Raw genomic sequence first — 13,547 nt, 5'->3', positions numbered from 1 at the left:
CAGGTCTGGGAGGAGATCCCTCAGGAGACCATCCGCCACCTCATCAGGAGCATGCCCAGGTGTTGTAGGGAGGTCATACAGGCACGTGGAGGCCACACACAATACTGAGCCTCATTTTGACTTGTTTTAAGGACATTACATTAAAGTTGGATCAGCGTGTAGTGTTATTTCACTTTAATTTTGTGTGTGGCTCCAAATCCAGGCCTCCATTGGTTAATAAATTTGATTTCCATTGATGATTTTTGTGTGATTTTGTTGTCAGCACATTCAACTTTGTACAGAACAAAGTATTCAATGAGAATATTTCTTTCATTCAGATCTAGGATGTGTTATTTGAGTGTTCCCTTTATTTTTTGAGCAGTGTATTTAAGTAATGGTTGGTGTCTTTATACCATTTACATATTTTGTTTCACTGAAATTATTACATTTAAGTAATGTAACTTTTAAATGTAATAAATTAAATAGTACACAAATGATTAAATATAATAATTGAAACAATAAATATGACCTTATTTACTGACTGAACTGTGCCATTTTCGGCCCTTGATATAAGTGTACAATTCCCCCTCTGGAAATAATATTGGTGTATTACTTAAAAATATACACATTTTTAATTTTTACAGATCTATTAGAATTGTTAATTTAAGTTGAGAAATTATTCTCAAGCCCATAACTGGCCATAGTTCTCACGCTATGGTACAGTTACTCAATACCTTTGCAATCTCTAACAATTCACTATTTTGTAGTTACTTTTCTGGTGCTTTTAGTTGCAAACATGTAAATTTTACATCAGGGTACGATCGTCTGTGAAAGCAGGAAATGAAAATACAACATTTCACACCTTTTTCACAGCTTCAACATAAAAATTTTTATTTTAACAATGACACAAAAATCTTGAATCATCTTGAATATAAAATGAAACCGACAAACTGTTCATGATTATTTCCGCCATTTCAGAGAAAATAGTTAAAAAAGATCCTTAAAAGAGAAATCTGTTTTCATTTCAGAATTTTCACCACAAAATACATCAGATTCAAGGATTACAAGCAGGATATGAACACAACTGTGCCAGTGTACAACAACAAAAGCCAATGATCAGATCATGTTATATTAATTAATTACCAACTGAGTGCTATTTCCTATGACAGCTGAGACTAGAAAATATAATAATATACACGTCATTTTCCCCATTGTCTTCATAATGTAGGCTTGGTCCAATTCACATGGAGGCTTAGCTATGTTTAGGAATATCTTCTATAAAGTACATAAAAGTCATTCACAGATGAAGTATAACACATTATTTACAAGAGGAAAATATTTAGCAATAAAACTGTAAATTTGCTCCTTAAAAGGAAATGTGAAGAAAATATTTAAATAAAAAATAAAAATAAAACCAAGGAGCATGCACTGTCATGTTCCACAGTTTAATTAAATAAAATTTATTTAAATAAAGTAGTGATAAGATTTTGTGATAAAAAATATTAGTATAGATGATGTTGGATGTAGTATTTTGTGTCTCAGGCGTTTTAAAAAGTGGTCAATCTTCACTTCTGTAAACGTAACAACAAGTCTGGAGAAAGTGTTTAGCTAAAAACAAGCCTAACATTTCAATAGTTTTGTCATTGTGGATCTGTAACAAAAACAGCATTTTCTACCCAACAGTCCTATCAAAACAAGTGGCACTTCTTTTTTTAAATAGTTTTAAAAATCTAAAATCCAGAATCTTGGTTTGAAAATGAGAAAATTCTCCAGAAGGTTCTTGTGTGGTTGGAAAGCTGTCCAATAAAGGCAGGTTTTCTCCTCCTAAACGTCTGGTTGTTCCTATAAATACTGAGGTAACATCGAGGTTGGCTTCTGGTAGAAAAGGCGTCAGGCTGGTTTCTGCCTGAAGTCTGTTATGGCCTTCCATAGTTTACACAAAACTCCACCTCTGTTGAGAAACAAGAAGAGAAAAAGCTGTAAGCTCAAAGGATATCGCAGCTAATACACCGAATTTAGTAACAATCCCTTATGATGATGCTTTTTTAAACTACTTTAATTGATTATTATACATTTGAGATTCAAGAAGTATTAAAACACGTACAACTCGCAGTCCAATTTAAAATGCTGAGTCAATAGAAAATTAATAGGAAAAAGTAACAGGACATGGTGTTAAATTAAAAAAAATCAAATCTAATTTTATTTGTATAGCACATTTCAGCAGCAGGCATTTGAAAGAGCTTTACATCATTACAAACACAGAAACACAATGCAACATAGAATCAATAATCAAAACACGACATTAAGTCAAGTTCCATCAATAAATTTGTAATTGATTACTTTGATTACTAATTGATTGTTTTTCTTCAGCTTAGCCAGGAGAGTCTGTTGATAAGATAAGCATGTTTCCTTTTCCTTTCACTTCTCCCTGTTAAAATGTGTTAAAATGTTGACGTTTGTGGTTGTAACATGACAAAAAGCAGTAAAGTTTGAGCAGTATGAATATTTTCACTGCAGAGAAAGACAAATCAGGTCCCAGGTCTGCTGATCTTCATCATTCATAATTCACAGAAAACACAATTTCAAAGCTTTCCCCTTTATATTTGTAAATAAAGACAATAAGCTATTGAGCATCTGGTCCCAAAGAGAAGAGAAGGAAGTGTAAAGTTTTTCTGTGCCAACATAGTAAAACCCCACAATGCACAATGACGCAACAGGCAGCTGCTGCAGCTTCACTTCTGTATTCCTGTTCAGAACAGATTTAATCGTCTGCTTGTATTTCTGTGACTGAACACAGAAGTGAAACTGAGCTTTAGTTACAGTAAAGAGTGAATGTTTAACTACCTCAGTCTTAAACTCTTCAAGTCGTCTCTGGTCACATAATGAAGGATGTCATTTAAAGTATACTCCTCGTTCAGTATCTAAAGAAAAAGACAAAAAAATGAATATTAATTTAACAACCACCTGTTCCTGTAGCGATGAAATAAAAAGTAGAATGTCGTTACTCTGTCTATAGCGTCCTGGTCAGCTCCGGAAAGCCTCAGCCAGCCGGTCAGCTCGGGGTCTTCATGTCTCTCTGCAGCTTCACCTCTCCAATCCTGTAAGCTTTCTGACACAGTGGGGGGTTCTAGAGCAGAGCAAATTTTTGCATTTATTTAAAAAAAGTACCCAAGAAGATGTTTCCAAAACTAAATGATAAAGCTTGCTATTCAAAAGGTGACCTGTTCTGCTTCCTTGGACAGGTTTGGATAGGTTTAAGGGCGAAACAAAAAATATTCATTACATCTTTTCCACAAAATATAATGAGATTTTAGTTTTGAGCTCTTCTCAGAATGAGCTGCTTTAGGTCCTCTGTCACTTTAATCCAAATAAGCTGCTGCTGGCCACGCCCCCAAATCAACATTTATACTTGCATGTGAAAATGGCTGTAAACAAGTGTGCAATTATACAACTGTACAACTTTGATAAGCAGAAGTGGAGCCTCCTGCACAACCAACAAGAATGCAGCAAGTGGTTTCTGGATTGTAAATCAACAACAAAATGATTGTCTTTTTCCAGCAGCCATTGTACAGCACATACAGTGGTAAAACTAGCTGATCAAATGTGTTAAAACTTCGCTTGTGTTGCTAGGTGATGGGCAGAGCTCGGCTGGGGTTGCTAGGTAACAGGGCAGCTCCTACTGATTTGTGACGTTACATTCGGAAGGTTTTTGAAACAACTCATTTTCCAGACACCAAAAAACTTTTAACTTATTGCTGAAAACCTTTTTAGCGCTTGGACTGTTTTTAGAAGCAGTTGAGACCCAAATGGAGGAAGTACAACAAAACACTTGTCTTTAAATTTTGTATAAATTTATGCATAAACCTTTAAACCTGTGTGCAAAATCTGCAACGTGTTAGTTTGAAGGAAGCCAATTGATTTATAATATTTATAATATTCTTTATTTAATCAGGTAAACCCCGTTGAGACCTAGATCTCATTTTCAAGAAGGACCTGAAACAAACTTCACTCCCTGTCGGGGAATCGAACCCCGGTCTCCAGGGTGACAGGCGGGGATACTCACCACTGTACTAACGAGGAGACTAATAAGCTCAATAGAAAGTCAGGAAATATGTGATGTAGTCTGAAATCCTCCAATTTGCACCTCCAGAAGGTGACAAAAAAGTGCCATCTTTGTGTGTATGGATGTGTATAATCACACTTTTTAAACCGTCTCCACATCTTTTGCACATTGAACCACAGCCAGATTGTGTTGGTTTCATTAAAGCGCAGACCTGCAGGCTCAGAGCGAATCCTCAGCAGTCGGATCTCCTGCTCTCTCTCCTCCAGCACTTGTTGCAGGATGGCCCGATACTCTCTCTCCTTTTGCAGCAGCTCTTCTAGCAGCCTGCAGTCAACCAGAAACACACAGGAGATTTATTTTAGGAGACGACGAAAACGACCAGAACAGTCATGCAGGAGTTATCGGTGTCTACCTGTTGGTCTCCAGCTTCATGCGGCCCAGCTCCATGTTCACGGATCGCTGCGCATTGTGGGACTCGTGGGAGACGGTGGAACTGAGCGTGCTCACGCCGGATGTCGCCACCGTGTCGTCCGGGGCGACGACGGCGGGTGCGCGGCTCTGGTGGGTGGAGGTTTTGACGGGCTCCGCGTCGTCATCAAAGTCGTCCTGGTCGGCCGCGTCGCTTTCTGAGGCCAGGCTGAAGTGAGGCCTCAGCTCTGAAAGCAAGACAGAACCTCCTGTTTATTAAACAAGCAACGAGACGGAAACGTTGCTGCTTTTCTGGTTGCTCTGGGTTTGTTAAGCTCGAATTCAGACGTAGAGATAAAAACTTCAAGTAATTTGGACTTCATTTAGAGGAAACAGAAGAAATGGGGCTTAACACAAAATGCAACCCACACTTTTCAGATTTTTATTTGTAAAATAAAATGGAAAACTTTATTTCCATTTCCTGTCAGCCTTCCTTCATAAGGCTGACAGAAGTTCTAGTTTAAAAAAAAATCTAATTACAGCATATTTATTTTTAGAAATTGGACGTTTTGCAAACAAGTTGTTCAAGTTTGTGAATAAAATCATTAATTAATTTGTAGAGAAAATAACAGTTTCAGTTCCAGCATCTTTAGTTCTGTAATACAACTAAATAAATAATCAATTAATCAATTATTCTGACAATTAATCAAATAAAAATTGGCATATTGCATAGATTTTCATTTGACCACCTAAAACTTTTTTCTATATTAAAAATATATTAAAAGATGCAAATAAATAACTAAACTCCTTTTTAATTTAAGAAAATAAATATTTTATTGCTTAATCTGAACCAAGTGAAGCTAAAACTTTGCAGTTTGAGCAGTTTTAACTAAAACATATTTACAGGCAAAAGTGTTTTATCTTCAATGCAAATGTGTATATTTTTATACAGTTTTGGTTTAATTACTGCTGGAATCTGAACCCCAGTTAATAATTAATCAGATACCAAATTAGTTGACAATTATTTCCATAATTAATTAATCAAAATTAATTGGATTAACCCTAAAACATGTTTCTGTTACGCTAAAAAGTTACTCATAAGTTAGTTTTGTCTTATTTAAAGTGAACTAAGATATTTGCACTATAAAATTACTTGGTAAGATTTTGTGTTTTTGCAGTGCAAGCTGAAAAGGAAAAGCCAAAGCAGATATAGTTTTCTTAGATCAATTTAATTGCTGATATATCACTCTGTAATGTTTTAGCAAATTGTTAATCAGATTTAAAAAAAAAAAACGCTAAATATTTATTTGAAATCTGAGTGTCTTTCTCCATATATTCCCTGAATATAAAGCATTTTAGCCTCCTCTTTTCTTATTTGTGCTCAAAGCTGAGCTCTGGGACCAAACAGCTCACATGTCCATCGGTAGGATGTGGCCAGCAGCAGGCTGGCTCTAACTCGATTAGAGGGGCTCTGCTGGAGACGCCGCGGACGCTACCTGGCACCAGGATGGTGATGGCGGTCTGCACGGCTTTCCGGATGATGTTGTCCAGAGCGAACATCCAGTGAGGCTTGATGTTGTGGTTTCGCAGCACTTTGTTCACCTGGAAATGTCGAGATTTGCATATTCAGAACACACTGCAAAAAACTCAAAATCTTACCTAATATTTCTGGTCTAGTTTCTGGTGCAAATATCTTTGCACATTTAACTTACAAGTAACTTTTAATTAGATTTCGGAGCTAATTTTAAGTCAATAATTCTTTAATATTGATGAAAAAGTTCTAATTCTACTGGCATATTATAACACTTATAACATGGGAACAATGTCATGTTACAGGTGAAATAATCTGCCAGTGGAACTAGAACTGGGTTGCTAGGTGACGGGCTGGACTTGGCTGGCGTTGCTAGGTAACGGTACCAATGGAACTATAACTTTTTCACATTACTGACTTAAAACAAGCTTCTATATTTTGCTGAAAACTTACTTTTAAGTTGTTTAGTCTTATTTTAAATCTATTAGGATATTTGCAGTAGAAACTAGACCAGAAATACTTGGTAAGATTTTGTGTTTTTCAGTGTATATCATCTTTAAGTTTATGAAACACTGCAAAATCACAAAATAATATCTTTTGGTCTAGTTTCTAGTGCAAATATCTTAGTACACCTATGTTAAGGCAAAACTAACTTACAAGATTGTTTTATGTCAATAATTCATTAATATCAATTTCACATATAACAAGATATTTTCATATTATAAATGAAATAATCTTCCATTATTCCTAGTACTTTCTCATCAATATTAAGGAATTTATTGACTTAAAACTCATATTTCTTGCTGAAAAGTAACTTTTTAGCAAGTAGCTAATTCTTTCAAATGTACTAAGATATATCTGCAGTAAAAACTGGACCAAAAACACTTGGAAAGATTTTGTGTTTTTTGCAGTGTATATCTTCTAAAATAGATTAAAAAAAATATTTTCATCCAAACTTGGCGACCAGCAGGAGGCGTCAGAGCTCCATTTCTGCTTTAGGTTATGCAATGCCGCTCACTAATATGAAAACAACAATTTCCTCATGTGTCGTTTCATCTACATTTCTAAAGGGGAGAGCAGATGAGCCTATTTGCTGAAGGCTCAATTACTGCTGGCAGATCCTCTTTTTTCACTGAAGAGTTTTAGGATTCTTTCTGAAATCTGTGCAGAATTGGAGGAGAGTAAAGAGTCAAGCTTGCTGCTGAATGCAGCAGATGTAGAAGGCATGAAACATTCACACCAAAGTGTTCAGAGGTTGACAGAAAGGCGGAGGGGGAAGGATAATAGGCAGGAAATCACATGACTGGGGTTCAGAAGAAACTGGTTTTTAGGCCTTATAAATAGAAATTACATTTTACAACCACTAACTTCAATGTGTTTTATTCTTTGGATCATGTTGCAAAAGTAAACAAAAACAAAGTAGAGCATAATAGGATTGGAAAGATTAATTGTGATTAATCAATTTTTGAAATAATTGTCAAACAATATAGTAATCAATTAAAAAAGCCATTACTGTGCAAACAAATAAATACATTTTCAATTTAAGATTAACAATCATTCTTACATGGCAGTTTTAGCTTCATCTAGTTCAAATTATTTTATTTATTTTTATTTCAAAGTAATAATAAAGAATTTTTATTATTTTTTATAATAAAAATATTAATAATCGAGTAATTATGATTGATTTGATGAATCATTTTTATTTTAAATGCAAATGATATATATATATATTTTGCACAGTTTTGCCTTAATTACTGCTCTTGAATATGTTGTTTATTCACTAAAAAGCTTTTTTTATTGAGTCTGTATAATCCAGTTGTTGATTATTTCAATAATCGATTAATCACGATTAATCCAATTAATCATTTCAGCCCAGAAATTAAGTGTTTGAGTTGTTTTAGTTTGGGTGGAAAGTCTGAGATGAAATATACGTTATGTTTTGTGCGCTGTGCCGCGTTGTGCAGACTCACAGCATCCTGGAAGCTGAACAGCACGACCTGCAGCTGGCTGATGGCGGTGCTGTCAAAGTCCAGCTCCAGCTTGAGCTGCGACAAGGTGGTGGCGATGATTTTCCTGTCAGCCACACGGACAAAGTCGGCCAAACTCACGACGAGGGTGGAGATGTGCTGAGCCTTCAGCTTTATTTCCTCAGAGCCCTGAAAGTCAATTTGAGTCATTAAATCAGATGCTGATATTTACTTCCTGAGGTTTTCGTCCACCACCCACCTGCGTGAGAGCCTCCATCAGGTTTCCTACGACCTTGTCCTGGTCCTCGGTCAGGATGCGGTTCAGGGTGGCCCGCCTCTCGCTGTCCTTCCGGAGCATGAAGAACCCGGTGTCTTTCTCATCAGGAGACGGAGGTGCGCTGTGGTCCTCGAAGTTTTCCACTGGAATGCTGAGAATAACGTTTGAAAATGTAGTTTTAAGATCATAATTTCATTAGACAGGTGCTCCACATACCTCTCTAAAACATAAGAAGTGACTGTGACACTTAACAATTGGTGTTTCATCTCCTTTAATCAAACTCCAGTCTGTTTGCCTAGAAAGTCCGGTTCGTTTGGGGAAGTTTGAATGTGCAACTGAACTCCATAGGCGCCGGAACCACTGGCCCCCCCGTTTTACGGCCCTGCCCGTCAGCGGACGGGCTGTGTGCAGTCTGACATTTACACAGACTGCACACAACTCTGACAATCCGTGACTGACATCTCTCTGTGTTTATATGCAGATAAAACCATTATGGCAGATTATTTCACTTATTTAAATAATGTGCCACTTTACTAATACTTTTGAAATCAATATTAAGGTAATGACTGCATCAAGTTTGAATGAAAAGCTTCATAAAAATCTATTATAGGACATACACTGCAAAAACAGAAAATCTTTTCATGTATTTTAGGTCTAGTTTCAAGTGCAAATATTTTAGTCCACTTAAAAAAAAACAACAAAAAACTTACAAGTAACTTTTCAGCAAGAAACATCAGCTTGTTTCATGTCAAAAATATTCTTAATATTGATAAAAAGCACTAGTTCCATTGGCAGATTATTTCATTTATATCAAGCGAAAAATGTTTTCTGATAAATTAATTAATCTGCCAGTTGAAGTACCAGTTTCTCATCAATATTAAGGAGGTTAGTAAGTTAATTTTGTCTCATTTCAGGATTGCTGAAATGTTTGTGCTGGAAACTAGACTAAAAATACTTGGAAAGATTTTGTGTTTTTGCAGAGTTTATGTTAAAACTGTTTACATTTGAGCCATTACAAACCTTTAACCTCACGAGGTTAAAAGCTGCATAAGAGGTCATTTCTTTTCAAAGGAGAAATGAGCCGCTCCGACCCCATTGACCCGTTCTAGTTACTCTACCTGAGGAAAAGCGGCCTCTGCCCCTTGATGTCTCTCTCGCTGTAGCACTTGACGCTGGGCTTGAAGCTGAACGGGTTCGTGTTGAGGTCGTTGTCGGGAGAGACGGAGCCGTACTCGCTGCTGCTGCTGGTGTCCTCCACCACCACCGGCACCGGCAGGGAGATGCTGCGCAGGTACTCTGAAGGACGAAACGAAGGTTAACACACTCCCAAAACGTACACACAACAAATATTCTGAACTATAATCAAAAATATCTGATTAAGTTTAAGGAAACATCTGTTATTCTGTATAAGAAACGCATTGAACGCTGCAAAAAAATTTAATATTAAGCATTTTTGGTCTAGTTCAGATGTACAAATTTGTCTCATCGGTGCAGGTAGATGATGAAGATGGAAACTTAAAAAAAAAGTTTTTATTCAAATTCAATCAAATAAAGATTGACCTAAATCAAATAAGTCCAAATAAATTAGTGTAGCGGTTGCATGCAAAATGTTTTTGAAGTTTAGGGTCAAATTCATTTCCTACAAAAGAAATCTGACCATTTTCTTTCTTTAAAATATTTTATGCTTTGTTTATTGTTGAGCTGGAACGGTTTATTCTCAATAAAACTTTTAGTGTTTTAGTTTGAAAAGAAGAAAAATTCGTCCCACAGGTAGTTTTGAGTTGATGATTTTGGCCCATGTAACAAAAAGTTTGGACACCCCTAGCTAAGTTTCTGCTGCAAATATCTAAGTTCACTTGAAATAAGACAAAACTAACTTAAAAGTAACTTTTCAGCAAGATATAGGAGCTTATTTTAAGAGAATAACTCCTTCATATTGATGAAAATATTATAGTTCATGGGCAGATTATCTCATTTATAAAATGGGAAACATTTCATGTTATATGTGAAATAATCTGCCCATAAAACAAATACTTTTTCAGATAAGGACTTATTGACTTAAATAAAGCTCCTACAACCTATAAAAAGTTTCTTGTAAGTTAGTTTAATACTTGGTATGAGTTTCTGTTTTTGCAGGGAAGAGAATTAATTTATTGAGGAAGGATAAGCAGACAGACATCTATTGTGACTTTGCTTCGCGTTTATGAAGACTGGTTGTATCTTCACACATCCTGAAGCAAATTACAGCAAATGATTTCACTTTACAAGCATCTTATAAACACTTGAATGTGGAAAAAGTCGCCTAAAGCCTATTTCAGGTTCTTGGAAAGTGGGGGAGTCGAAGAGAGTGGAAGGAACAGAAATGTAAACTGTGGTTAAGACGCTGGTTTAGACTAAGCAGATGTTCCATGCAAACCAAACTGAAACCAGTTAAAAGTAGAACATTTAGTGGTAAATGTGTCTCACCTGATCCAGATGAAGGAGCTGCAGGGAGGAAGCAGAAATTTTAGTGTTAGATGTTTCATTAGAAGAAAACAGGACAGGATTAAATATTTCCAAACACGCAGCTCACAGTGCAGCTTTAAAACCGTTTCCTAATCTTCTGCACTGGATGCAAACCTCCAGAGATTTTAGACTGAGCTTAAATTCACATGAAATACAAGGGAGGAAGGATGTGGCTACAAATCTGAAAAACAGTTGCTTGAGAAGTAGTTATCTGCAAGAGGAGCAATTGTCATAAACTTGATCTGTGGTCCATCTTTGGGCTTAACGCAGAATTTCTTTCTGCATCTGCAGGTTGAAGTTGCATAAAATTGTTCTGTTTGGTTCAATTCTAGTTTTTTCTAGAATTGAACTTTTTCTACTAGGCAATGGATTTTGAAAGCCTTCTCTTAATCTTTACATCTAAGCCTCCCTATAACGGTGTTTTTACACTGGTAGATTTGGGAACAAAATGGAAACATTTGTTACATTTTCAGCTGCTGCAGATTGCTTTTACATTGCTCTGTGTCAAACAAACCAGACCCTCTGAAAAACTTGTTCCCTCTGTCGCCTGTGGTGGTGCTGCAGCAAGAACTACTGAAGGAAATGACACAAAAACCTGTGAAGAAGATACTGAGTGTGACTTTCTTCTTCACAAAATATAAATAAAACCTTAATGGCGTCATATTTTAACAGCTGTAGGATTTTTCTTTTGTCATTGGCAAAAGACAACGAGCTATTTCTCCTGCTAGCACTAGACGTATGTGTTTGGTTTGGTTTTATTTACCCAGAATTCCCTGCAATATAGTTACTTCCTGCTTTTGGAACAGTATCCAATCCGCTTGCATTCCCATATGCATTCGAACCGCACCAGAGTTCACTTCACTCCCCGAACGAACCAGACTTTCTAAGCAAACAAACTAGTCCACTTAAGTCAAACTCCAAACAGGGCTGGTGTGAATGCACCACTCGCACCAGCCCTGTTTGGTCCGCTTTAATCAAACTCCAGTTTGTCTGTTTAGAAAGTTTGGTTCGTTTGGTGAGATGTGACCAAAAAAGTGGAAACTTTGACTAAAAACCTCAGTCTTGGTTTGGTTGAAGTGAACTCTGGTGTGGTTTGAATGCAAACGTGAATGTAAGCTGACCAGATACCGCTTCAAAGCAGGAAGTGGTCTACAGCACAGGGAATTCTGGGTAAATACAACCAAGACAAACATATTCCTCTAGCACTAGCGTGAGAAATAGCTTGTGGTTTTTTAACCAAAGACAAAAACGAAATCCTACTAAAACCTGATGCCACTCCATTTTTGTTTGCATTTTGTGAAAAAGGACATTGTACTCATGTCGTCTTCAGATGTTTTTGTGTCGTTTCCTTCAGTAGTTGTTGATGCAGCGCCCCCACAGGTGAGGAGGAGAACAGGTGTGTTAATTTTTGAATCATTTGATGAAGTGCAGTGTGAAAGTGCACCGCAGCAGCTGAATATGTAACAAATGTTACAAGTTTGTTCCCTAATTGAACCGAGTCTACCGGACTATCAGGTGTTTAAACACCCTAAAGCTCCATATTTAAAGCTAAGTCTTTAGCCAGCCAGAACTTGGCGAATCGTATAAACCTGCGAGGCTCGTCCTGCTCTTCTTCCTGCGACTGGTGACGGTGAGGAACTCGTCGGTCAGCAGGTCAACGGCAGTGGAGCGCCGATCTGGGTCGGGCTCAAAGCAGCGCAGGATGAACGCTTTGGCCTCTGGTGACATCGTATCTGGGATTTCTGGATGGATCTTGAACATACCAACCTGCAAAAGAAGGTCAGGAAATCTAATCCGGTATGGTGTATGGTTAAGAAATTAACCATGCCACCCTTTGGGAGTTAGTAACGGAGAAACTTTCAGAGGAAAACAAAGTCAGTACTACAAAAACTATTCCTTTCATTAAGCCATATGTTTGTTGATTCAGGCTTAGATGAAGATGAGAGAAAAAAATAACATGAGGTTGTGACTTCAGTCTTTAAATGAGCCCAATGATTTATTTTTTCCCATTTTTAAAAGGTACAATAGGTACACATTATGCCTTCTTTATAGATTCACTGTTCTTCAATTAAATCCCATCATATGGAAAATTCCCCAGTTGGGAGCTTTTACATGAGCACCATAATGATTTCCAGACATCCAACAAGTCCCCTCCATTGTCCTTAATGGGATACACGTGGTTAGGAAAAACAATTCGCTGCTTTGGTGAGTTTTAACTTTCCATCCACAGCAGATATGCTATTTAAACTCTCAGAATAAATAAAAAACAAAGAAAGAAAAAGGCTCTGCAGCTTGCTCCTCCCTGGAGGCCACATGTCCGTCTGTGTTCAAACAAACATGTGGGCTCCATCGTGTTGCAGCCCACAGGTGGTAACACAATGCAAGTGCAAAATAGCTGATTCACTTATTATTTGTTACACTTTTCAACCAGCATCTTCGCAAGGTTTTTTGTATTTGTTCTGGGTTTGATGTACACATTTACACCAAAATATCTCTCCTTCTGAATGGCTGTACATTCCCATATTGATAAAATGAAAGTGAATATCTGATTTAGCTTTTCTTCTTAACTTTCAGACTTAAATAACACATTTTTCTTTGATTGATAGGCTCCTTTCTGCATTTAAAGACCGATTGAGATCTGGTAATTATCGTCTAGCTTTATGTCAGTTTATGCTGCACCTTCTCAGGTAACACTGAGTGTGATTTTTTGAAGTGTAAAAATAGCAGCTTTTAGTCTGGGAGCTTGTATTTCACTTTCAGTGCAGTTATTTTACAGATCAACAGACAGGGCAAACTGGTTCCAGCATTAAAGCGATT

General features: G+C 36.9%; 1 protein-coding gene across 2 annotated transcripts in view; it reads right to left on the bottom strand.

Annotated features, from left to right (window-relative positions):
* Positions 1–842: 842 nt before the first annotated feature.
* The window catches only part of map3k5 (mitogen-activated protein kinase kinase kinase 5), a 74,550-nt gene continuing 61,845 nt past the window's right edge, over positions 843–13,547 (bottom strand). For both annotated transcript variants that reach the window (XM_028040256.1, XM_028040255.1), the window contains 11 exons: positions 12,320–12,497; positions 10,692–10,709; positions 9,344–9,521; positions 8,208–8,376; positions 7,952–8,137; positions 5,947–6,052; positions 4,455–4,698; positions 4,254–4,366; positions 2,985–3,106; positions 2,824–2,900; positions 843–1,930 (listed from right to left, as the gene is read on the bottom strand). In XM_028040256.1, the coding sequence (XP_027896057.1) occupies positions 1,870–1,930; positions 2,824–2,900; positions 2,985–3,106; positions 4,254–4,366; positions 4,455–4,698; positions 5,947–6,052; positions 7,952–8,137; positions 8,208–8,376; positions 9,344–9,521; positions 10,692–10,709; positions 12,320–12,497 (1,452 nt within the window). In that variant the 3' untranslated portion in view covers positions 843–1,869. The remainder of the gene's footprint in view (positions 1,931–2,823; positions 2,901–2,984; positions 3,107–4,253; positions 4,367–4,454; positions 4,699–5,946; positions 6,053–7,951; positions 8,138–8,207; positions 8,377–9,343; positions 9,522–10,691; positions 10,710–12,319; positions 12,498–13,547) is intronic.

This window comes from Xiphophorus couchianus, chromosome 15, assembly GCF_001444195.1.
Source record: "Xiphophorus couchianus chromosome 15, X_couchianus-1.0, whole genome shotgun sequence".
In the NCBI taxonomy this organism is placed as follows: domain Eukaryota; kingdom Metazoa; phylum Chordata; class Actinopteri; order Cyprinodontiformes; family Poeciliidae; genus Xiphophorus; species Xiphophorus couchianus.
Note: the sequence above shows the minus strand (reverse complement) of the source record. Positions and strands in the feature narration are given on the sequence as shown.